General features: G+C 35.9%; 1 protein-coding gene across 1 annotated transcript in view; it reads left to right on the forward strand.

Annotated features, from left to right (window-relative positions):
• LOC113050322 (receptor-type tyrosine-protein phosphatase gamma-like) overlaps positions 1–26,052 on the forward strand; it is a 74,210-nt gene that overhangs the window by 36,808 nt on the left and 11,350 nt on the right. Inside the window, exons 3-14 of the mRNA XM_026213176.1 lie at positions 490–669; positions 2,633–2,781; positions 8,282–8,377; positions 10,495–10,561; positions 11,523–11,680; positions 12,782–12,977; positions 15,975–16,159; positions 18,802–18,910; positions 19,007–19,056; positions 19,443–20,199; positions 21,235–21,373; positions 24,904–24,995. Coding sequence (XP_026068961.1) covers positions 490–669; positions 2,633–2,781; positions 8,282–8,377; positions 10,495–10,561; positions 11,523–11,680; positions 12,782–12,977; positions 15,975–16,159; positions 18,802–18,910; positions 19,007–19,056; positions 19,443–20,199; positions 21,235–21,373; positions 24,904–24,995 — 2,178 coding nt within the window. The remainder of the gene's footprint in view (positions 1–489; positions 670–2,632; positions 2,782–8,281; positions 8,378–10,494; positions 10,562–11,522; positions 11,681–12,781; positions 12,978–15,974; positions 16,160–18,801; positions 18,911–19,006; positions 19,057–19,442; positions 20,200–21,234; positions 21,374–24,903; positions 24,996–26,052) is intronic.

Below are 26,052 nucleotides of genomic sequence, written 5' to 3' on the forward strand. Positions count from 1 at the left end.
GTGTGACATGATGCACTCCATCTAATACAGAATTTTGCAAATTCTTTTTTTTTTTTTTTTTTACGTTTTAATGATTAGTCATGCTATTTTTTTATTAAGAGGCCTCTTGCTAACTGAGAGACCGCTTGAAATATTTTCGCTTTTAAAAAGTAATTTGCCACACCACAGGACCTTTTAAAATGGTCTAGTGAAGGAAAAGGTGATTAAAAAGTGTGAAGAAATGCTGTAAAATATATACTTTCCATTACATATTAATAGAAATTGTAACAGAAAATCATGATTTTTAAAAATGACTTTATATATTAACTACACGATTATATTTTTGAATGCTTAAGTGTCTCATAGTTTATCTTTAGGTTAAATTAGTGGTGCTGCATACATGTGATATACATAACTTGAATGCTTTTGAAGTTGTTTTCAAGCATCTGCCAATGTGTAAATGTGATGCAAATTAAAGTTTCTTGTTTATTCTTCAATTTTCTTTCACAGGCACTTACGGACCACGAAGGTGGCCCTCCGCTTATCCAGAATGCGGGGAAAGGAATCAGTCTCCAGTAGATATCCCAGATCAAGACACCAAGGTTTCGCAAGAGTGCCAGGAGCTCACCTTGGATGGCTTTGAAAACAAGTCTTCAAACAGGACCACCATGAAGAACACGGGCAAAACAGGTTCGCCAAAGAATGAAACTCTTAACAATAATGTCTGCTCTCATATTAGAACTCTGACCATCCTTGCACTCTAAGCTTGAGGCCACTTTAATGTTAAACATATTTCCAAATAATTGCACAGTAAGAAACAGTTTGCAAGCGTCCTATCATGACAGGCAGTTGCATCAAGTCTGAGGGAGAAGTCAGAGCAAATATCAGACATTCTGACCGCCCTGACAAAGTTCCTTTGTTATGATGCCTTGCGGATGTGGAAATCTGAGCATTATTATTATTATTATTATATATGTTTTTTAAATACTTAGAGAATCACCTTTAAATTTGTCCAAATGAAGTCATGAAGCAATGCATATTAGGAAATTTTCAAGATACCTCAATGGAAATTGATATTTACTTAATATCCTAATGATTTTTTAGCATAAAAGAAAAATCATAAATTTGACCCATACAGTGTACTTTTGACTATTGCTACAAATATGGTCTAGACTCTAGAGTTATATATATTTATAAATTATATAATATTTATATATATATATATATATATATATAAAGAAAGTCCCTAATTTGTAGGAAAATCATTCCTTTTTGGCCTACAAAACTAACACTAGCCAAGGATGATGCTCATTTCAAATGTTGCTTTCTCTTAGCTTTAATTAGGAGTAATTTTGAGAATGGCACACTGCAGAGCACTATATTTACTCCTGAGAAGGTTTTTTGGGAAAGCTCGGCAAGACCATAAACACGCTGTGGCATAATTACCATAGGAGCTTTTTCTACTGTTTACAGAGCACAGCGTTAGATCCTTTAAAACCCCAGCGTCTCCTGTGTGCCACGAGTCTTTAGCCCAGTGTGTGCATACAGCATTGTGTGTGTATTCACCAAAACATCCCATCTCTCCACAAACATCCCCCATATCCGCCTAAATCAGTTTGTTTGTTCTCACCCCTACGCTTTAGTTTACTTAAGAATTAAACCGAGATCTTCACACGAGAGCGTTCCTTGTGTGAGATGGTCCTGAGTGGTTCTTTGTAGTTCAGTTTTTTTTTTTTTTTTTTTATATACACTCAAAAATTGCACATGAATGGGCCTTGACCAATTTTTATGGAGTATGCAGTAGATATATGATATCATAAATGTTTTATGAGATGAAAACCAATTAAAGTAGCCATTTAAAGCTGTTTTGAAATGAAATATGTAATTGTAATTTTAATTGTTGCTTTCTCCTATCCAATCACAAAATGCAGAGATAATTATAAGCTATTTGTCAGGTGATACTTGGTTGAACATTCAATAAATACATTGTAAAGTTGATCTTTTTATGATCTGAGTGTGAAAATTGTTATTGTTCTGATTTATTAACAATAGGGTCAGTAATGCTGCAGATGACGCTCCTATTTGACTTCACTTACATTTAAATGGATTCAAGGGTCCTGAATGTTTTAAAACAGCATTGAATTTGGCCAAGCTCATTAATTAGCCTTGGAAAAACAAGTTGCATGAAGTAGTTATCCTGTTTCTGCAGAGACTACCCAGCAGAAGATTTTTCAATTTGTTTACCAATCCAAGCTTTGAAGAGTCAAGGGGTCATTTCTTAATGCGGTATAATGTGACGGTCTGTGCCAGGAGAGCCCATGGAGCTCATTTTGATGTGTCCGCTCTGGCCTGCAGAGTACACACTCAGTTTCTTCTGCATCATTATTTGTTTTAAAGGTCCTTTGTCAACATAAAAAAAGACAAAATTCCTCTGGAGCATTTTCCAGTCTGAAGAAAAGTGGGATATTGAAATGTATATACAGTACATATGTGCCTGTATTGTCTGTTGTTGAATTGCACAGCTTAAAAAGTACATATACTTGGGCATTCTTAGTTTTACATACTATGGCTCATTAAATGTGAAATACGTATTTATAATTAATTGTAAAAGTATTTAACTCTCTTAACTGTTTTTTTTTTTTTTTCCTTCCAGTGTCTATTGTTCTGAAGAATGATTACTTTGTGAGAGGGGCTGGTCTACCTGGACGCTTCAAAGCAGAAAAAGTGGAGTTCCACTGGGGCAGCACCAATGGATCAGCTGGTTCTGAGCACAGTATCAATGGAAAGAGGTTTCCAGTAGAGGTGAGTGTGTGGCATTATGTCCATAATGTTAAGTATGTTAACTACACACATACAAACACACAAAAAAAACCCTGTTCCAGTTCCATTTACTTAGTGTGAATTTAAGAGGCCTTTTCTATGGGTCATTCCATGCCAACTCAACCATAGGTCCCCAGTTCAGTCATTTTTACCCCTCTGTAATCTGACTCAAATCTCAGGTGAAAATTGTCACCTTTTGAAAATTGTGAAAATTACAAAATAGTAGATTACTCAGTCAATATATATCAATGACTATACATGTCTTCAGAAAAAAAATCTAAATCAAATATTTTATATGGGGACATTTCGGAAATGTAGTTGATTCGTCACAGAACCATATGTTAGTGCTATCGCTACATCTCTGGAAACCCGATCAAAATCTGAAATCTTTCATTGACAACGAAAAAAAAGTTTGTTTCTGGTCTCAAAAGGCCTAAAGGAGTCCATTGTTTCTTTACAAAATCCTGTTCACAACAGTCATTGTGAATAGTCCTTAAACCACCCACTTTCACAATAAAAAAATCTTATTAGGAATGGATTTTAGACGAGGAGGATAACATTACTAAAAGAGTTTCTTCAATAGAGTTCAAGGATTCCACCTTGACTTGAGTGGGTTGAAAGTGGAGTACTAATCTGCACTAATTGAAGTGCCTCTCAATGAAACTGGATCGATTGTGTTTTATTGACTTGATGGTGCAGCCGCTACATTTCACTGAGGAGCAAGGAGATTCAGCTCCCTTCTCACCTCAGGTGATATTTAAAAAATTTTTTGAATTCTGGTCGTCTGGTATTCAGCTCATCTTGGTTTGAAAATGGGCGGAATTCTTTCTATTCAGTATTATTTCAATTATTGTGATAATTATTTAATAATAATGCTATATACATACAAATACATATACACATACATATACACATACAATACGTATACACAATACATATATATATATATATATATATATATATATATATATATATATATATATATATATATATATATATATATATGTATGAATAAATAATTAGAAATTATCTATCTATCTATCTATCTATCTATCTATCTATCTATCTATCTCTATTCTTTCTATTTTTAATACATGTTGTGGATATGAGAAAAGAAGTACTGAGCCCCAGTGCTCATCTCAGTCAATGATGACGAAAAGCCTTAATCTTTAATTAAGCGTATTTCTCTTCAATGCCTTGCTGGCTAATTTTTCTTGTTTTCAACAGCCATACAGTTCAAAAAGAGTCTCTTTTTCCTTGCAGATATTATTTTGTGCAAGATAAATATTAACGATTGATTGTAAACCTTCTCCATTTGCCCTTGAAAACACTGGATGCACATTGAAGTTTGAAAGCTATGCGAGACAATGTTAGGTGCACTGCAGTCATTTTTTATTTTGAGTGCATAGCCAGATAATTCAGTATGGACTACTGCATTCAAGTTAAATATTGCTATGCAATCACACTGTAACGATATACAAATCTCCATATTCATCGGGAAGAAGGAGGCGGGAACCGGCGCACAATCAAAACATAATTTTAATATTCAAAAAAAATACAAAACGGCGCACCAGCCCCTCACGGCCAACTGGTGAGCATAAATAAAAAGCAAACACATGAAATAATGTCCCAGGCCTGGTCCTCTCTCGTCCTTCACGGTCGTCGCTCCAGTTTTATATCCTTCCATCTCCTACGTGGGACTCGATACTGGCGGTGGGGCGCAGGTGCAGCTCATCTTCAATCACTACACCTGGCCTCACTCCTCGTTCCCACGCCTCTCGGCCCCGCCCCACTCGCCACATACCCCCATCGCCCCTCGCAGGCCAGGGGGTACCCTCGAGACTGCGCTCTACTCCCCCCCCCTTCCCTCCGGGGGGGACCGCTCACGGGGACCTGCGGGAACCTGGGGGTAGGACAGACGAGGCTCCTCCGATTTTGGGCAGCGGCAGGAGTCCCCCATTCCCTGCCCCTCCGGATTCCATCACGGGGGCGGCAGGCTCCGGCCCCCTGGCGAACGGCCCCGCCCCACTCGCCACACACACATTAAATGCTGGACCGTGTTAAGTCAAGGGTATGCTGGCTTTTTTTAAAGTTTTGCTTCCGCACATTTTGATTCATTAACTGAACGTGTTTGTGCTGCGCTTTACTCTCGCTCACCATAAACTCTGTATTGGCTCTTGGAGGAAGCTAATTGGCTAATGAGATTTAGTGATAAACGAGTAATATATTTTCCCCTGTGAAGACAATAAATGGACACCATTAAAGTCTGTGATTTAAAAGAGGCCTGAAGGAGACTGATTGGTTTTCATTAAAGACTTTGTTCTTTCTTCTCTTTATTAGCGGTTTAATTCACTGTCCACCCCTTCTGACATTGTCTGGTCTTAATTACTTTGTTTGGAGGTTAGTTATCTGTTTCCTAGCTTTTGCCTAAAATGCCCTGGGTTCCTTTGACATGCCTGTTGCCTTGCCAAGGGTGTACCAGTCTCCATTTCAGAAATAGCTCTTTATTTCATTCCATTTAATTTCAGTGTTCCAACAAGGTCAGAATATGTGCAGAGTAGAAACAAATGCTAATGCTGTTTGAGCCAAACCCTACTGGCATTTATCCATGATTTAGCAGTATTTCTTTTCTATCAATACAGTGTCTACACAACAACAATTTAGAGGAAGGGAAAGCAAAATCATTTGTATTCATCAGTCTTAGTTTGTTGGAAATTAGCTGGCACAGAGGTCAGACGACCTGGGCCGGCTCCACCTCTCTGGCAGCACTTTCTCATTAGACGAATCGACTTTGCTCCATAAATCCCATTTTACACCAACATACAATTGATGTGTATGCGATTCCGTACGCTGCTGGATAGCCGCTTAGCATTATCTAGTGATTTAAAACCCAAATGCACTGAAGCCAGAGACTGAGAAGAGATGCATCCAATTATCTATCAATGACTTCATTTGACCTCTGGCTCAAATCTGGCACAGTAAATTAAACTACAACAGCAATCATGTTCATTTAATTTTTTGGCCTTTTTGCGACTTTTATAAGTGTTGCTTGCCAAGGCAAACATCAGCATGAGTGTTTAATGAACTCTTAACCCGTGGTGTTAAACTTCAGCACATACTGTTTGCAATAGATGGTAACCCCGTGAAGCCTGACGTTAAATGATAGTTTCTTGGAATAGTTGGAACAGTTTATTGAAACTTTAGATCAAATATTTGTTTAAATTAGCATGTAAAAGGCTTTTTAATACACTTCTAAAAATGTCTGCCTTCAGGTTGAGGTGCACCTGTATTTTTGCTATGAAATCTTTAAGGATTTTTATAAAGTAAACTTAAGAATAACATTTATTGGACTGAAACATCTTAGGGTTACTTAATTATCCATGCACGATTTTATAGAAAAATCTTGCTATAATGTAAACCTTTAAATGAAGCCTTTAAATATCATCTTAAGACATTGTTGGGAGATAAAGAGTGATAACTGTTATTTATGTGCATTTTATGCACGTAATGTTTTCTCTGATTGATTTACGTAGGCTGTTGTCTTTGCAAAATTGCATATTATTTCTCACTTTGGGCCTCTGAATAAAAGTGAAGTGTTTTTTTCCTCCTCGAGATTGAGCTCCACATTCTCACTATATCAGATTATTGAATCATATCTCAAATTGTGCATCTTTTTGAGGAGGAATGTTCTTTAACTTTGTAAGTGATCGGACTTTTGCTTATGTGTCTGGCTGATGATAAAACAAGTGAGCAAATCCATAAACCTAAATAATAACATTTATTAATGTTGGTTGAGTTTATTCATGTAGATTGAGTTCCTGCTTTTTCTCAGCTGTTATTTTGGCAGAAACCCGGAGGAAGACCTCAGTGCTTCTTTTTGCTGACAACAGCATATTTATAAATGATTCTCATTACGAACTTGGGAAGACGTTTATTCACACGCATCACATTGTCACATCAAATTTTACTATTTGCACTATTTCAGTGCAGATTTTACTTGCACTTTGAATACATGCAATTTGTATGTGTATTTAGAAAACACAATGTCCTGTAGTTTATTTAATTGTTTTATGACATTTCGTGATTTCAGTTATCATACAGTAACCAGCAAAAACCACCCCTTCCTCTTCTCATTGAAGACATGCGATGCAGTGCTAAACAGTTTCTCGATTTCGTTGCTTGTAATGATTTTGTGCATCTCTTTCTGACATTTTTTTAAATGATTCTACACTGCCGTCACATTTGCTGAATTAGTGCACGCCTCTATTTGATCGCTTCATGTCATTGCTCAGTACAATTTATTCTGTCTTTTTGCTTATTTGACCGAACACTGAAAGTTTTTGTTGCTATTTTTGGCTGAATAATTTTGGTTGCCAAATATTTGTTGCATCCCTAAATTAATATCTAGGAACCACTGTTAGTATGCAACTAAAGTACATAAAAAAAGTGTTAAAAAACAACCAGAATGCCTAAGCAAAACGCATAACAGGCCAATATTATATCTGTAACCTGTTTTTTATTTAGTTTGTGTCATATTCTTTACCATGCATAATTTAATATAACAAATGTTTCCAGTTACTTAAAGGTTGAGTTTGATTGGACACAAAGCCTCTGATTTATTTCTTTAAAAAAGTACTTTCCTGTCCTGAAATATAAGATCATATGGTTAGCAGCATTTTATTCTTTGCATTTAGCATTGCTTTCTCTTTTCAAAAGAGACTGCCGCACCGTCAGTTAAAAACCACTGGTCTAACAAAATAAGAGTTTGCTGTTTTTCTACACGCACCATTAAATAACCAGGGAAATGTGCTAATGGGAAGTCCACAAAATAAAATGAAGAAAGAACAACAACGGCAGGCAAATAATGCCGTCGCATGAAAGGCTGCCAGAAAATAAGCTCAATTGGAACGTGATTGTCATAGCGTGGCTTAATCTTATTCCCTGCATTTCAACGATCTCTTTCACGATTACTCCGCTGCTGTGAGCTTTGACATGCCATTCATCCCGCTTTTCTTTTCTCCCCTTCTCTGTCTTTGTGCGATCGGCCCCGTTTCTTCTGCTATAGTAAATTTAGCATTTATTTGACACACGGCACTTTGTGCGTTTGTTCAGAGACCATGTTTAAGGCAACAAAGACACGTTGTTATTGCGCCGTGCTGAGGGGATTTGCTTCCGAGGTTCGCTTTCTCCCTAAATCCGTCCTCAGAGAGAAAACGTATAATCCCTAGTTGTCTCAGATGTCAAAATGTAGAGTGATGAGAGAAGTAGGATATGCCAGATATGCCGTCATTGTGCGTGTGAAGATGATGAGAGGAATATCAGTTTGTGAGGATTTGACAGCGTACTGTACCAATTTCGATAGCACAATGCTTTGTGTTTACCAAACAGGAAAGTTAAAGCAGAACATTAGTACGAGCCATTTCATACCCTTTCAAGTAAGAATGCAGTTATAAAACCATGTTCTCATCTCCTTGCCTCATAGATGCAGATTTATTTCTACAATTCAGATGATTTTGACAGTCTGAGCACCGCGATAAAGGAGAGACGAATCATCGCCGCCATGGCTGTCTTCTTTCAGGTGAAGATCTTCTTTGATTTTGGGGGGATTTTCAAATGTTTACCAGCTTGTGAAATAGGGCTTTATAGCTCATGGTACCAGAGACTAAAAACATCAGATAGATTTGGGTTGGGCCCATGTAGCCTCAGGGCCTATTTTCACCATTAGCAACAGGTAGAAGAAAGCACTGACATCTTCTGCTGCCTTCTAGCCATCTTTCTCTCTCACTCTTCTCACAGTATAATAGAATAAACTTCTTGCTTCAATTTCAAAGAATAATGAGAGTCCATGGGGCAAGGCATTGCATTGGGATAAAAGTTAAAGTACAACTAAACTGCTTCAGAAGTGTAGCTGCAAGACTTTGTGAGTGACTACCATGATGTAGTGACCTGGTAGTCTTGTCTCTTCAAAGGTTCTTGCGATCTTTATTCATGTATGAACGTGAACAATAACATGGTATAATATAGAGGTCAAGTTTTAACTGGTTAGCATGGCTTCTTCTGGTAGATGTAGTTAGCCATGTATTCGGATAACATAAATTATTTTCATAAAATTGTTTTATGCTAATAGTTCAGTATATTAGGGGCATTATTGTAATTTATGGATAAATGTCTGATTATGCAGGCCCAGATGGGAAACAAAAATAAAGTCTGCAGATTTTTGTGGGCAATCTGCAGTCTTTATTTTTGTTTTCCATCTGGGCCTGCATAATCTGACGTTTATCCTCTAGAAAGGAAGTCCAACCACTAAAAGCATGATTTAGACAACTTTACAACTAGTGTAACTCATTGTAATGTTCATAAAGTTTTTTATGTGTTCTGAAAGTCTCTTCTGCTTACCAAAGTTGCATTTGTATGGTCAACAATAAAGTTAAAACGGTAATACTGTAAATTATCATTACAATTTAAAATAACTGTTTACTATTTTAATGTTTCACAATTTTATGTATTGCCTGTGATGGCAAAGAAAGTAATGTGCTGATTTGGTCTTCAAGAAACATTTGTTATTATTGTTGAAAACTGATTTTTGGGTGGAAACCAGGATGCATTTCAGGATTCACTGATGAATAAGAAAATTCTAATGAATAGCATTTATATGAAATAAATCTTTTGCCACAATTTAAAGTAAATAAAAGTATTCATTTCTATAAATATATATATACTTACTAACCAAAATATAAGTGCATAAATACAAATGCAAGCCTAATTTTTCTACTTTTTGAAATGCCTTGCTTCATAGACCTCCACTGTAACCATCAGTGAGAAAAATTTTCGTCCGGTTTTACAGACATACCATTCTGCTCCTACCAGCATTGTCTCCTGTTTGTTAATTTTTACTAGTCCTTTTTTACTGTGACCAATGTTCTTATCAAGGCTGAAAATGGCACAGTTTTCATGGTTTTCTTAATGATTTAAGCCCAAAAAAAAGAGAATATTTGTGGTGCACAGCCTCATTATTCAGAGCTGCCACATGAATGTATAGAGAAAAACAGGCTTAACAGGTCAGCGTGATGATCCGCGGAAAAAAATAACATAAGCTTTTTTGCAATATTCATTCCCCTTCATTCACAACATGCCTTGTACGCTCACATACAGTAGGTTTTTACACACCTTAACTAATTTGACAGGCCTATTCTTCACGCTGAAAGTGGAACGCAGGTGTGTCCTATGTTTATCCATTGTCAAACGCTGAAAGAATAACCTACGTCGGTGGACTTAAACTCTTTCACCCACTTGTGACAGCGTTATGGCTTACCGCTATTAGTGCTTAGACAAATGGTGTCATGTGGCGTGTGACATGTCCATTCCTTGGGGTTTTATATAGTTAATCGATGTGGAGCTCCTGTATTGGTGGTTCCCTTGGGCTCTTTTATTGCCACCTTGTTCAACCAAATGAATCCTCAGAGAGCACAAGTGAGTATATTTCATCTCTGACCTGAATGAGCTTCTCCATCAACCTGAATAAAAGGTGCTTATGTCAGCTTGCTCTAGTTTTTAATGTTGCATAAGCAGAGCACATGGGAAACTTGTGTTCGATAATTTAGCAGGATTTAAATGCAGCTCATCCTTTGTGTATTTCTTTAACATAGAAAAAAAGAATAATCGCTAATTTCCAAATGTTTGTTTGTTTTTTTCTAGGTGGCGAAGAAAGACAACATTGCAGCTGAGCCCATCATCACAGGTCTCAAACGGGTAGTCCATCACGGTAAATGTTGCCATATAAACAGCTTTCAGTGTTCAATTATAATAAAAGGAAATACAAATAAATAAATGTAATATATAATAAAATCTGAGCATCTAAGCCTTAGCACAAAATGTTTTCTACAAAGAACCATTTTTCGCTCTATATACAGTTGGTTATATGGCTCTTTGGAAATTAAAAAGGCAAAGTGTTGCAATATAACTACACTTGCAAAATAACTTCAACTACACTATAGCTACACTATATATGCAACCAATATAATATATTGGTCCTAATAGAGGAAAAGTGAGGCTTTTCTAGGTTATTGGAAGCAAATAGAGTTTCCTAAAATAATCATGAATTTCAAAAGGTTCTCTTTTGGAATTAAAAACATGGAATCCACACAATTAGAAATTAAATATGAATTGTGAATGGTCTTAATATTTTTTTTAAGTGAACTACTATGAAAACAAAGTTCGGCTAGGTTAGTCTGCAAAAACAGTAATATTATGAAATATGATATGATTGATATTTATGTAGAAACCATGATACGTTTTTCAGGATTTTTTGATGAATAGAAAGTTCAAAAGAGCAGCATTGATTTGAAGACAGTATTTTGTAACATTTTTAAGGCCTTGTCTGTCACTTTTGAGCAATTCCATGAATTTTTACCTATTAAAACTATTAATTTATTTTATTTTTTCTATCTCACTGACAGCAAACTTTTAAACAGTAATTTAATTGTAAATTTCATCAAAACTATTTGCAAGGTCCTAAAAGTTTAACATGCAATCGCCGTATCTATTGTTCAGAAACATGGCCCACCCAGTTATATATTTCTAAACACCAGAAGAACTATGTATAAGATAATAAAATGTCACCAAAACTTGTGCTACATATTTTGCTGCATTATAGTACTTCAGTCAGGCTTCATAAGATCTCCTTCAATCTTGGAGTGTTTATTCTGTGTCTTTTGTTTTTACAGAGAAGGAAACAAACCTTGTTCCATTCACACTGAGGGATCTGCTGCCATCATCCTTGGGAAGTTATTACCGCTACACCGGTTCGCTCACGACACCTCCCTGCAGTAAAGTCGTGGAGTGGATCATCTTCAGTCGGCCTGTTTACCTGTCCAACCACCAGGTTGGCCAAGACACACACACACACACACACACACACACACATAATCATGCCTACATGCACTTTACATTCATATGATCATGTATCACCTCCAGCTGTGTGCACTATGCTTGAAATTGGTCTGCGTTCATTCTCCTGTATCATATTCGTACCATCTGCAAGCAAGCACACAAACACACAATATTACACAAGCAGTGTGACTCATCTGCTGTGTGCTCGAATGTTTCTGGGAATGAGATGGAAGATGCAGAAGACAAATTGATGCTTGTATGTGTGTATATGTTTTGTTGATATATAATATCATTAAACTGAAAATAATGAAGTGCTGCTTATTTTCACCAGTAATAGTACTCTTTCTAAAATTATTCTAGGGATATTTGTGACCATATCAATATTATCCAGTATTATTGTTATTTACTTATTTAATTTGGTAGTTTGTTCATTATTGTTTTATTTATTTCATAATTAATAATACGCATTTAAATAATATTTAATAAATAATAAAGAAAATATTGTTAAATAGTACCATAATTATATAACAGTACATGAGTGTATTATTAATATTAACATTAAATAATATTATATAATATTATATGAATATTATTTTAAGTATGCATATTAAGAATAAGACTTATTATTATTTTCATCATTTACTTATTCACTTAAAATTGTTAAATAATAATACTGAGGTTGATAGTAATAATCGTAAGTAGTATGCAGAATTATAATAGAAATATCATTCACAATTTCTAAGCAATCAGGCTTTTTCAATGAAAATGACTGGCAGAGTTCTCTTAACCACATATATGGGCTAGCAAGCCTCCAAAACCAACAACCACTCAAAAATCACTATACAAATTTAGTATAATAATTTATACACTTATCTGGATGTGTTCACAGCTAACATGGATTAACTTATTCATTCCAATATCTACTTTTCTTCCTGCTGTATTCGGTATCACACAGAATAAAGCCACAAAGTCATGCCCAGCACGCACTTCTCCTTTTTGCCTAAAAATACATTGAAAATAAATTCATACATTCCCTTGCATAGACCAATGAATCTCATGTATAATGTTGTACTTTGTCTTTCTGCCTCTGTAGCTGGAGGCGTTCTACTCCATCTTCACCACGGAGCAGCAGGATCATGTGAAATCCGTGGATTACCTGAGGAATAACCATCGGCCCACTCAGGATCTCGACAGCCGGCAGATCTTCAAATCGGCTCTGATGGATGCTTGGATGCACGACCTCATGACAGACAGCATGGCCAGCGCTGCAGACTCAGAAACTTCTCGAGGTATGAAGGCTTTCTTCCCAAATCTGGCCTGACCAATCAAAGAAGCAAGAAGAATGTTTTCTTTTTATTCCTATAACATACCACATAGACTTTCATAGTCTTCAAAACGATCATATCATTAGGAAATAGTAAGAATGTCCATTTTTAATGAATCTGAAGATTTACCACTGGAACTTTGCTTACTTCTAGACGTCTTGTTTGGGTTTCTTCTCATTCGTCTCATGCATAAAGTGCAAAGCTGGTTGTTTTTGGGATATCCATTGCTCTTGAGACAGACTGAATAAATAGGGTTTATTAATGCAGTGACTACAGCATCACAGCACTCTGAGCTGAGCCAGAAACGGTAGGACGCTGTGCTGTGTGCGTTAATGATAGCGTTGTTTTCCTCTCCGGCTGAGGGAATTGATTGCTATTGGTTGTGATGAAGTCGGGAGTGATGCAACACAGCCGAAAGGCAGAATAATCATCATTAATATTCCCTCTAAAAATAAACTCGTACAAATGAAAACTGTGTGGCCAAATAGCAGTTCTGGCATTTTCGAAAGCAAGCGGTTGTGAAAACCCTTTGCAATAATGCATCTTTTTATCATAATGCTTTTTTTTTTTTTTTTCAAATGCTTTCTTCCATGGAGTTTTCCTTAAGTAGGGTACACTTTTGTTAACTCGCTTTTAAAGAATTAACACAAATGTTTTTGTTGTGAGAATTATTAGATATGCTTAGCTTTTGATATGATATTATGTAGCAATCAAGAAACCCAATCCAATGTATACATTTTACATAAATTGTAAGAATAATTGCCTTGTCAAACTTTCTTATCAAACTAAATGTTTATTTTTTTTTAAAAATAAAATAACTACAAAATAACTTTATAAATTACTACAAAACTAAATGTAATTTATAATAATTATAATATTGTTTAATATTTAATTAATTAATTTATAATATATATATATATATATATATATATATATATATAATATTTTTTATGTATTTACATTTTAATTTAAGTATTAAAATAATTGTATATTATTTAAATTAAAATCTGTTTTGTAATTTTTGATAAACCAATGTCTTTTAAATTAAATTTGGTTAAGTTTATTGCCTTTTCAAGCTCGACCATTCAACCCAGTTACCAAAGTTGTATTTAAAAAAATAATTACGGTAACAATTTTATTTTTCAATTTATGAAATACTAGTTTATTAGTAACTACAAACCAACATTAGTTTATTAATTTAATATTTCATGCCTAAATTCAGCTCAAAAATAACAATAGAACATCATTTCTGGGCCTTTTAATTATGTTTACTTCATGTAGTGGGTCGCAAAAAATATACAAAGCTCATAAACTTTGTACAAAATATTATAAATGTGGACTATAGATTCATTACATTTTCTGGTGGACAAACAACTTATTTTACTGACCATTTGTTCAAAAGGAATTAATGAAACCATAGTGCTATATAATACATGTACCTATCAAGCACAGAGCGTTACTGTTGCTATACCAGAGCTGACATCTTAGCTTGTTGACTACATAACCCAAAGAACCACCATGAGAATTGAGTCAATTTGAATCATCAGACTCAGTGTTATCTCTGCCGGACAGTAATGGCGGCAGTCATTAGCATTCTGATGATTGAACTGATGAAAATAATGGGCTCTCGCTGAGTCATCCGTGCTAACAGAGCTCTCAAGGCCGACTTCCACAGCAGATGCCCTTTCACTAATCACCCCCTCGTCCTCGTTTCACTTCTTGTGTTCTTGCGATCTGCCTCGCGTTTCACAGACGTGTTTATCACAGGCTTGTTGACAGTTCGCTAATGCTGATACACACACATTAAGAGTAGAGGCTTTCGGCATAATAACCTTATCAAGCGCAACTAATGCGGTCCGCCCAGCTTGATAAAAACACATCCCACCGAATGTTTTGTGTGATAAGTGCCGAATCAGTCGCACCCCCCTAAGGACGGCCCTGTTTGTAATGTCTGTGACATAAAAAAAGCACCAACAAAGATGTATATATATTATATGTTAAATATATTAAACACAACATTAATTGCGTTTAATAACCGTGTCTGCGCAGCTCTGAATGAACAAATTTTCTGGACGCGTTCTACGCAAAACAATGTGCAGAAACATAGCAGCCTAACTCTAAAAGTTCACAGTGTTTTATTATAATGGTGTTGTCATTATAATAGTATGTATATAACAGTCCCAGTCATAGTTATTAATATTCAGCATTTTCCACAAAAATATCACAGCAGTTTTCAGTTGTTCTGGAAATAATAAAACAGATTAGATTAGAAAGATTTCTGAAGAGTCATGTAACACTGAAGGCTGCTAAAAATGAAGCTTTTCCATCATATGAATAAACTGCAGTTTAAAATGTGTTCAAATAGAAAACAGCTATTTAAAAATTTAATGTTATTTCACAATATTACTGTTTGCACTGTATTTTTTTTTTTTATCGAAGTAGTTCATGTAGCCTTTCTGAGCACATTTTTTTAAATCTTCCAGCCCCAAACTTCATTCATTGCATTTCATTTTTCATTTCATACGCATTCATTTTTCATTGTTGTAGCTGCATTTTAACTGACGTGCATGATTGGTGTATTTTTCCACCACTGAGTATTACACACACACACTCAGGCTTCCTGCTGGGTCCACAGCCACGCATGCGTGCGCTCACTGCAAGGCTGTTTGAAAGCCTGGAGGCAGATTGAGATGAACTCATGTATTATTTTCCACTTTGAAGCAGTTTCTAGTGAGAACGTTTGGTGAGTCAGACAGCAATAAAAGATTTAGCTTCACCTGGGGGCTGCAGTCGTGGACCTGTGCGGCTGAGATCTGGCTCGGCTCCCACTGCAGGAGAGCCATAATTCCACCCGGTTATCTCCAGTCACACGTCCCTAATCAAATGAGAACAACTGTACCTTCTTCCTCCTTGTTTTCATCAGTCTTATCTCATCGCTCTGCTTCTCCTTTCTCCATCCAGTCTGCAGCAGCATCCCTGACAACATGAAGGTCCAGCCTCTGAACAGAACTGCTCTTGTGTTGACCTGGGACAGACCGGCAGCTGTCTACCACCCGCCTATAGTGGGCTTCATTGTCTCCTACAGCTGGGTAAAGGATGAAATGTCTCTTGAGAAGACCTTTACGCAGAGAGGAGAACACAGTACGGTAAGGCTTCCGACAATGAAATGCAAAGTGCCAACCACAGCAAACCTCATTCCCTCAGCCATAATTATTTTAGTCCTGAACCATTTATTCAATCACTGTGAGGAGGGAACATTAGACTGAAGGCACAAGTGGCATAAGCACTGTTAGACGTTTTTCATCCTTTGGTTACAGATGTGTCTCCGTCTCAGCGTATTAAAAAGATTTCTGAAGGATCATGTGACACTGAAAACTGGACTGCTGAAAATTTCAGCTTTGCCATCAAAGCAATAAATTACATTTTAAAATATGTTAGAATAGAAAATTTTAAAGTTATGCTTAAATCATTTGAAACCATATTTAGGGACATTTGTTATTTACTTTTTTTGATCAAATAAATGCAACCTTGGTGAGCATAAGAAACATAAAAAAAATCTAACTGGGCTAAACTTTTTAGGTAGTGTATATAATTGATTATTACTAAGTATATAAAAAAAAATCATTTGATTATTTTGATGTCGTATTAACAATGATTTATTTAGTTTTACTTGAAATTAGGTTTGTTTTATGCAGTTTTGCATTGGCTTCCCAAAAAAATAATAATAATTAAATTAAAAAAAGTTGCAGTAACACAATGGACCCCTTACACCACGTCCTAACCAGACACGACGCAACTAGAATTGCTTTCATTTATTTTCGAAATTTGAGGTAAACTATCGGTTGTTGTTTTCAATATGGCTATAAAAATGATATTCCAACTCATGTCAGACACTTTTAACATTAAATAAAGCACATAATATGTTCCAGAGATTAACAATGTCATATGTAGTTGTTCCAGCCGCGACGTCACAGAAATAGAAACCGTTTACTAAAATAGGAACTTCGCATGTTACGGCTGGTTAGGACAGAAACTCTGATTAACATGGAAAAGATACCTTTTATGGTGTGCTGCAGCGTTGCATCACGTGTAGTAAGGACATGGTGTTAGGGTGTCACAGACCCCTTTGTTAAAGACTCTTGAGCTAGATAGAAGTGTAAGATGCAATGGAACACCTCCGCTATTACAAATCCAGATGTGATCTCCAGACGTGTTGTTGTGCCCAGACTTGTGCCCAGACTTGTTGGTAGTTATCTGCAAAAAGACACTGTTTTATGGTACAGATGTCATAGGACTGTAAGGTAGCCAATTAATTCATTTAATTTGAACGTTTGACCAATATAAATCAATTTTACCCTTGATACAGCAACTTAAGCCAACTTAAGCTGTGGCGGGAGCTTTGTCTTCTGGACCCTAGCATTGCCTCTTAATTCTGATGGATGGACTGCTCACATTGATTTGATGGACTTGGACAGCATTTTGTCTTTCTTCGCTCAAGTCTAATGAATGACTTACACCCATGTCTGTCAGTCACCTTATTGGAGCGGCCTTACACACACAGTATCCATGACAACAAGACAATGTCCAGCCAGCTGAAGGAACTTTTTCTGATGAGCGCTGTCAGTCTTTTTTAGCCTTGGTCAAATTAGATTTGGATTTAGTTGAGGGATATAACTGCCATGGTTAAAGTCCAATTACTTTCTTTCACTCTACATCCCGTCATGATTTTAAGCCCAGTCACAGGTTGTGCCAGTGAATCAAGACCAACTTTGGGTATATGAAATTCAAATGAATATCTATCCCTGTCTGGGACACTGAGGGTCGCAGAAAGCCGGAGCAGGACATTGCAATGACTAAGTGTCATTTTTATACAAATAATAATGGCAGATGTCAAATTTGCTTTGACATTTCGGTTTTGGAAAATTTGATCTTGTCAGATTTGCATCCGCTCGCTCTGTGTTGTGTAATGAGGTTTTTGGATTTGTGTGTAGCTGTTGAAGGGACACTTTGACTGTGCGTTGGGCAATCAGTAAATTAGACTAGGTTTTGGTCAAATGAAGACAGCTTGAAATCAAAATTGGAGTTTTGTGGTGTCTGTTAGATTTGAGGCCATCTGTATTTGACTGTAAACCGAAAACCTTTAAAAATTTACCATCTCACTAGTACCATTTAAAGGTTTGGGGTTGATAAAGTTATTTAATGTTTTTAAATGAATACTTATGCTCACCAAGGCTGACTTTATTTAAATAACTTATATTCTCAAAATTAGAGGAACAGCTAATATTGCGAAAAATAGCTAAAATAAAAATAGCTGTTTTCTATTTTAATGTAAATGTAAATAAAATGTAATTTTGCATTCATTACTTGAGTGTTGAGTGTCACACGATCCTTCAGAAATCATTCTAATAAGCGAATTGGGCACTCACTTCATTTTATCAGTGTTGAAAACAATTTTGCTGGTTAATATTTTTGTAGAAATCATGATGCATTGTTTTCAAGGTTCTTTGATGTATAGAAAGTTCAAAATTACATTACATTTTTGTAACATGAAGGACTTTGCTGTTCATTTTTGATCAATTTAATGTATCCTTATAGAACAAAAATTTATTATTTTCTTTAAAAAGAATTGAGGGTTTATATGGGTATTCCTTGCATACTGAAAATGTGCATAGTGTACATTGCTGCAAAGGTTGTATGAGTTATTCTGAAGGTATGAGGTCTCTATTCCTGCAGTCTATGTGTTGTGCTGGGTTATTAAAATGTATGGTGTGTCATATGTCTCCTGCAGAGGGCAGTCATCACACTCGTGTCTCCAGATGTCCTGTATCTGTTCAGGGTGCAAGCTGTATGTCTGGGAGACCAGCGCAGTGACTTCAGCCAAACACTTTTATTCAGAGGTCTGTCTAAGTTTAAGTGGCGTTCTGTTCGTAAAAATTCAACATGATCAATTGCTTCATTAGAACTGATTGTGATGCTGTGATTTATTCTTCAAGCAAACACCACAAGGATATTTGAGGGCACAAGGATTGTGAAAACTGGAATGGTGGGTAACTGATAACTTTCAAATAAGGCCTATTCACACCAAGGACAATAACAATAATGATAAAGTTATAATTTTAATAGTTCGCACCACATCTATAATGATAACAGCACAGAGGAAAAATATTGAAATCACTTTCACAACTAGTTTTTCTAGCTGATGAACCATAAAACATTGACAGCCAATCAGAATGCATCCAGCTTTAAAGAGCTTGAGCATTTAAAGCAGCAGACATCAGAACTACAGCGCATGCTCATAATATCAGATCGTTATTGTGCGTTGGTGTGGACGCTAGTATAGTTATCTTTATAGTTATCAATCTTAAGCCAGTTTATTGGTTTGTTTGTGCATGTTAAGAGTATTCCTTTTCTTTTTCCGCCCCGTTCTAGCCCACAGTTTCCCCCGCCTCTTCGGCAGACATGGCGCCTATAAGCTCAGGCTCCTCTACCTGGACGTCAGCCGGCCTCCCCTTTTCCTTTGTCTCCATGGCAACGGGAATGGGGCCTCCATCCAGTGGAGGACAAGCCACTGTAGCATCCGTGGTGACCAGCACTCTGCTAGCAGGACTGGGTTTCAGTGGCAGTGTGATTTCTTCCCTGCCAGGATCGTTTTGGCCAACCCACTCTACAAACTCCGGCCCCACACCCACTCAGCATCCAGCCACTCCCACTGCCGAAAACACCCCATCTGACAGCAACATCCTGACCTCGGAGGACAACACTGAAGCAAATGACAAACAGGAAGATGACCGGGAGAGAGAGGAGAAAGAGGAAGACGAAGAAGAAGAGGAGGAGGAGGAACAGGGAGAAGAGGAGAAGAAAAAAAAGGGGAAAGATGTGACAGTCAAGGACAAAAAGCAGGACAAGACGGTGCCTCGAAAATCACCTGCCCCTGTCCCAACTTCAAAACACAGGGAGCGGGGACGAGAGAGGGCTGATGTTAACGCTGAGAACTCCACATTAGCCCCTAGAATAGTGGAAGAGCAGGTGCCTCGTGCCACAGAGAGGCCTTCTGCTGAGGATTCATCAAAACCAACATGGCTGGAGGATAATGATACTGTAGACATGCAGCTTCCCTCCAGCTCCACAGAGAACTCCAAACTCACCAATGAGGAGAAGGCGCACTGGCCGTACTACATTCACACTGGTAGGTGAGCTACAGACTTTGTCTAAAATGGACAAAAAGACAGTACTATTAAAATTAATAAGTAGTGACAAATTGAGGCAAAAATAATAATTTACATCACCTTAATATAATAAAATATATATACACATATACACATGTCACGACTTTCACTTTCATACTGACTTGTGAAATTTTAAATGTTGAAATGTATAAATGCGTAATGTTTTAAAATAATAAAATAAATGCATAATGTAAAAAAAAGTTTTTGAATTTTTATGAAATAGTTTTATTCATTAAAGACACATTCAACTGGTTAAAAGAGACAGTAGACAATTTAACACTGATACAAGAAAGATCTATTTCAAAGCAATGATGTTCTTTATTTGAAAATAATTCTAAAACAACTAATGTGATTTACACAAAAATACTAAGCAGCACAACGGTTTTCAACATTGATAATTAGAGATGGTTCTTGAGCACCAAATCAGCATATTAGAATGATTTCTGAAAGATCATGTGACATTAAAGACTGGATTATTGAATGTTGAAAATTCAGCTTTCCTATCACATGAATGAATTCGCTGTAAAATATATTAAAATAGAAAACAGTTATTTTAAATTGTAATAATATGTCATAATATTATGTTCTTTTCTTGTATTTTTGATCAAATATGCAGTCTTGGTGAGACATCTTGCAAAAAAAAAAAATCTAATACAAAATTGCCAGCCCAAAACTTTTGAATGGTAGTGGATGTAAATATTATGACAAAATAAATATGTATTAACATATATATTAAAATGTAATTAAATATAAAATATGTAATAAAACAAAATTAAATAATATAAAAATATATAAATATATATATAAATATAAATATAAATATAAATATAAATATGGATTATTGTAAATGTATGAATTTTTGAATAAATTACTGAACATGCATGAATGCAATTGCAAGCATTTATTCCAAAATAGACTGTCCATCCAATATAAAATGGTTTAAAACTCTGCCTTTTGTATTTACCTTGCTGTGGTCTCCTTTGACCACCACGCAGAGAGGAACAGCATCTCCACTGTCACCCGAGGCCCGATGTCATCATCCAGCCGGATGGAGTGGATCATCCCCCTGATGGTGGTCTCTGCCCTCACGCTGCTCTGTCTGATCATGCTGCTGGCTGTCCTGATCTACTGGAGGTAAGACAATGTTGAAAAACCACAGTTTGTAAGGCAGAGAGGAATTGGTTATTGACCAGCACATTGATCTTAGATCATCTTAGGCCTTTCTCGTGATCTTAATAGAGAAGATAGCATCTAAAAACCGTTCTCTTCATCTGCTTTCCTCATCTTGTAACAGCTTCCACATTCATCCACCTCATTTTTGGAGATTGTTTTTTTTTTTGTGGACGAATGCATCACCTAATTAATATTCATGACAACATGTTTTGTGAAGTAGATCTGTCTGGTCATGGTTGTGGCAGGTTTGTAAACAGGGTAAGGTCACTCTGACCCCTGAATCCACACCTCATCTACCTCTTTCGGCTCCATCTACTGGCCTTTATAAACCTGGCTCAGCTCCCTGGAGAGTCCCAGCCCCATCTGCCCGCCCTCTCCCGGACCGCTCTCGGCCCCGTGATAACCGAATTAAAATCCTCCTATGGAGCTTCCTGCCAAATACCACCATCCTCCTGTTCAGTCTTGTGTTTGTATGTGAGCTAAGAGGTTGCGGGCCCCCTAGGGACCATGAGTCTTGTGTGGAGGGACCCAGCTGTGCTCCAATCTGTGAAGCTGACTCTCTGAGTGTATCATTTAAAATGTGAACACATAACAGTAATGCAACATTTCACTAAAAACACTGTTCGATTACATTATATTAAATGATTTATTTTTTGTTTTCAGGTTTTTTTTATTTATATTTATTGATTATTATAATATGTGTTAATATTTTGAATTAGCTTTTATTTTTGTATATATTTATATATATTTTTTTATTTGTTGTTTATTTATATATTTTCAGTTTTCTTTTTAATGTCATTTTATTTATTTATTTTTCATTGTAGTAATTTTTGTACTTTAACTTAAACCTATATCGGTAGTTGCCAAGGTAACTTTTTTTTCATGTAATATATATTTTTCATTTATGTTATTTCAGCTTTATTTCAATCACTGAGAACAGTTTTTAATAGTTTTAGATTTAGTAATCTTAGCACTTCAATTAAGCTTTTTTCCCCTGGTAGTTCCCAAGGGAACTGTTATAATTTTCATTCAAGTTTAAGTTCAAAATTTTCATCTAATATTCAGATTTTATTTGAGATTCATTTAAATCTTTTATGGTAGTAATTGTAGTATTTCAGCTTAAAACACTTGAAAATGTTGACTTGAAAACTAACTGATTTTTTTTTTCATCTGATATCTTTTTATCTGATAACTTTTTTTTTTTTTTTTCATTTTATTAAGATTTATATATTTCAGTTAGCTAAGACAATTTTTAGAGGTTTTAGTTTTAGATGACAATACCAAGACCAGCTTTTCATAGCCTTGTAAAGCAGCACTAATTTTGACAGTTTTTGCCTACAAGTTTCCAATTGCAATACAATTACATCAGCAGACAATTCATGGAACTTGAAAGGAAAAGATAATAGCAGTTTGATTTGATCACTTGATGGCTTTATAAGAGGTTGATCAGTGACAGTTAAAGTGAATGAAAGACAGTTTGCACGGTAATCAATCTGTTAAGCGAGTGGAAGGAAGACAAGTGACGAGATGCAACTGCTCCCCCGAGAACGTGAAGGCATACGTTTTTGCAAGACATCACCATTGTCAAATTTCAAGAACGTCAAGAACAAAGCACTCGAGCGAACAAAAGCCATTCAAAAGAAATTCTATTCTCGTTTTCTCATAGCTGGAGTTCATGCGAGTGTTTACCAGAAAGTATGCAATTATTTGCTTAAAATGACATTCTGATGTTGCCAAGGCGATAGGCTAATGAGAAGTTTACGTAGGCAGGGTTCCATCTGGATGGCTCAGAGGCTTTCATTCTGCTCAGACTCACAGATGCCCATTAAAGACCAGAGATGCTCCACTCATCTCCACAGTACATTTCTACACGTTCGCATGAGATCGCCTATGAGTTAAAGCAATTTCAGAGTTGATGCAGAAACGCAGATGGGGTATGATAAGGGGTTATATTTATCTTTTTTACCATTCGCCTGATGTGGATTCTCAAGGATTAGACCGCAGGGTCCAAAACTTCACTGAAGGACCCTTCTAATCTACACCATTAGTCTAATGTCTCTAAACAAACACACAAAAGATCCCCCATCATAAAAAGGTCATTAGTGTAGGGTTCCTGTCCCCCCACGTCCTCTCTCCTCAATCCCCCAGACCCCTCCTCTTTCATCAGAGCTCAGTGAACATTCAGACCATCATTCCTTTCTTTTTATCTCACCTCCCAAGGATGAGTAGCATCTGCTCATTGCTCTGCATAAAGTACAGGTAAGGGCATGCTTATACAGATGCTTCAAGGGGTTTACATAAAAGTAAGTCTTCGATGAGGGATTGGGAGGGTCTGTTTTTGTGCACTGAAAAAGAAATAGATTTTTTTAAAGATTGATCCCAAAGCAGCAGGAGTTGCGTGTGCAAAGTTTGGCTGGATATTTGGTATCATCATTTTGCTGTTCATGTATATTTTATAACCTACAGTAAGAACTAGATGTTTGTGGTTGTCTGTATTAGCTAATGCGTTTTAATTCTGAAAATGTGCTAGTGATAGACTTTATTTTGCGTTATGAGTTTGCCTAACTTTATTATAAGGATCTTGAATGGAATTACTGTCATGCTGTTATAATCTTAATTTGACGGTGTTTAAATTTTTCCAAATATTAAAGACAGGGTGTTATGTAATATAAATAATTAGTTACATGGATTTATCCTGTAATGCACGATCTATATTAATAATGGTATATGCTGATATATGTCTGCCGAGCTGATTCATTCATCCGATATTTAGCCATTTTGGGATTTTCAGCATCAGCCGATAGCATACACACTTGTACAATGAACAGAAGTTTGTTTGCTGCTGTGTATAAGGATATTGCATGTTTTCTTTTTTCAAATATTGAATTTAAGCTAATACATGTTAATAAAATTAAGTTATTGCGTGAAAATAAGTACTTTAATAAGCTAAATTGAATAAAATAATAACTCATTAGTAGACAAATGAATTTGAATTATAATTGTTTTTAAAACCACCAAAAGTCAAAGTGCAGAGATATTGCAAATTATTTTGTTTTCAAATATTGTATTATTATTTTTTACAATTATTATTGCTATTTTGTGACTAAATACTTAAAAAATTATTATAATAATCATGTAAATAAAGTAAAACCATTTTTTGTACAAATCATGTGATCAGGTTTTATTATGTATTTCAGTTTATATTATATATTATGTCATACATGCGTACAATATATTTAGGCAGTATTCTTGGTATACTCATTCTTTTGTAGTTATGGACTGATATCATAGTTGAGGCTAAAATTCTAGGCTGTTTCTTGAACTGAAACACAGGTCAAAACAGCGCAAACAAGAGTGTGCATGACATGTAAAGTGGATTGTAAATTAGATATTGATGTTAAGTGATCACTTAACAATTCTCAGCAAGCAGGAGGCTTGATTACCATCTGAATTACCTGCATTCCACTAACCCAGACCATTTCTGTTCTTAGGAGATTCTTCCAGACTGCACATTTGTATATTGAGGACAGGAACTCCCCCAGAGTGATCCACAATGACAGCCTCCCCGTCCTGTCTACAGCGGGTGAGTCGCTAAACAAGCATGCATCAAAATACAATGTGCTGCAAGAGCTTTTATTTTATGTATATTTATTTCATTGGAGTTCTTTAGTTGTGATTTCATCAGCAAAGGTGATCCTACAGTGGGATACTACAGCTGTCTATTTAGAGAACAAAGCAGCTCAATAGGTTTTGACATGGCTGTATTCTGAATCTGAAACGGATCAATAAGATACTAGAAAGCATAGCAGCAGAATGAAATGATGCTTTAGAAATATAACTGATCAGATGACAAGTAGTTATTACTGAAAGTCGTTTATATACATTCATATTATTAAAATAATTGATGAAATTATATTAAAACCCAAACCCTTCCTAGCGTTCAGAAGTTTGGGGTTGGGGTTTTGTTAAAAATAACTTTATTCAGCAAGGACACACTAATTTGAACAAAAGTAATAGTAAAGAATGTTTGTTACAAAATACTGATTTAGCATTTTGAGGTTCATATAAATGCAGGGGTTTTTTATATTCATCAAAGAATCCTAAAAAAAAAAAAAAAATGTGCATGCTTTCAGTATGAAAAACTGTTTCTTGAGCACCAAATCAGCATAACAGAATGATTTCTGAAGGGTCATGTGGCACTTAAGACTGGAGTAATGGCTGCTGAGAACCATCAGGGGAATAAATTACATTTTAAAGTATATTCAAATAGAAAACAGTCATTTTTGTAAGAACATTTCACAGTATTTCTCTTAGTGCAGCCTTAGTTTAATGTTTTCAAAAAACATTAAAAAAATGACAGAGCCCAAACTTTAGTACGGAGTACATTTTTGGTGTTTTGCTGTATGTTCACAATGCTCTTGTGGATAAGGACTTTCAAGCTCGGATGATAGGTTTGTGTAGGGAAGAATATCTCTTTTGTGTTTCATTGCAAAATTAAAATCATATTGATTTTTAACTGCATGAGGATGTGTAAATAGCGACAGAATTTCATTTTGGCTGGACTCTTTAAATGAGAAGCATTCATATCTCGCGGTTTTGTCAGTTTTTGAGTGGATGCATATTTTATGTTCTGTGTGGTA

Source organism: Carassius auratus, chromosome 31 (assembly GCF_003368295.1).
Source record: "Carassius auratus strain Wakin chromosome 31, ASM336829v1, whole genome shotgun sequence".
Classification (NCBI taxonomy): Eukaryota; Metazoa; Chordata; class Actinopteri; order Cypriniformes; family Cyprinidae; genus Carassius; species Carassius auratus.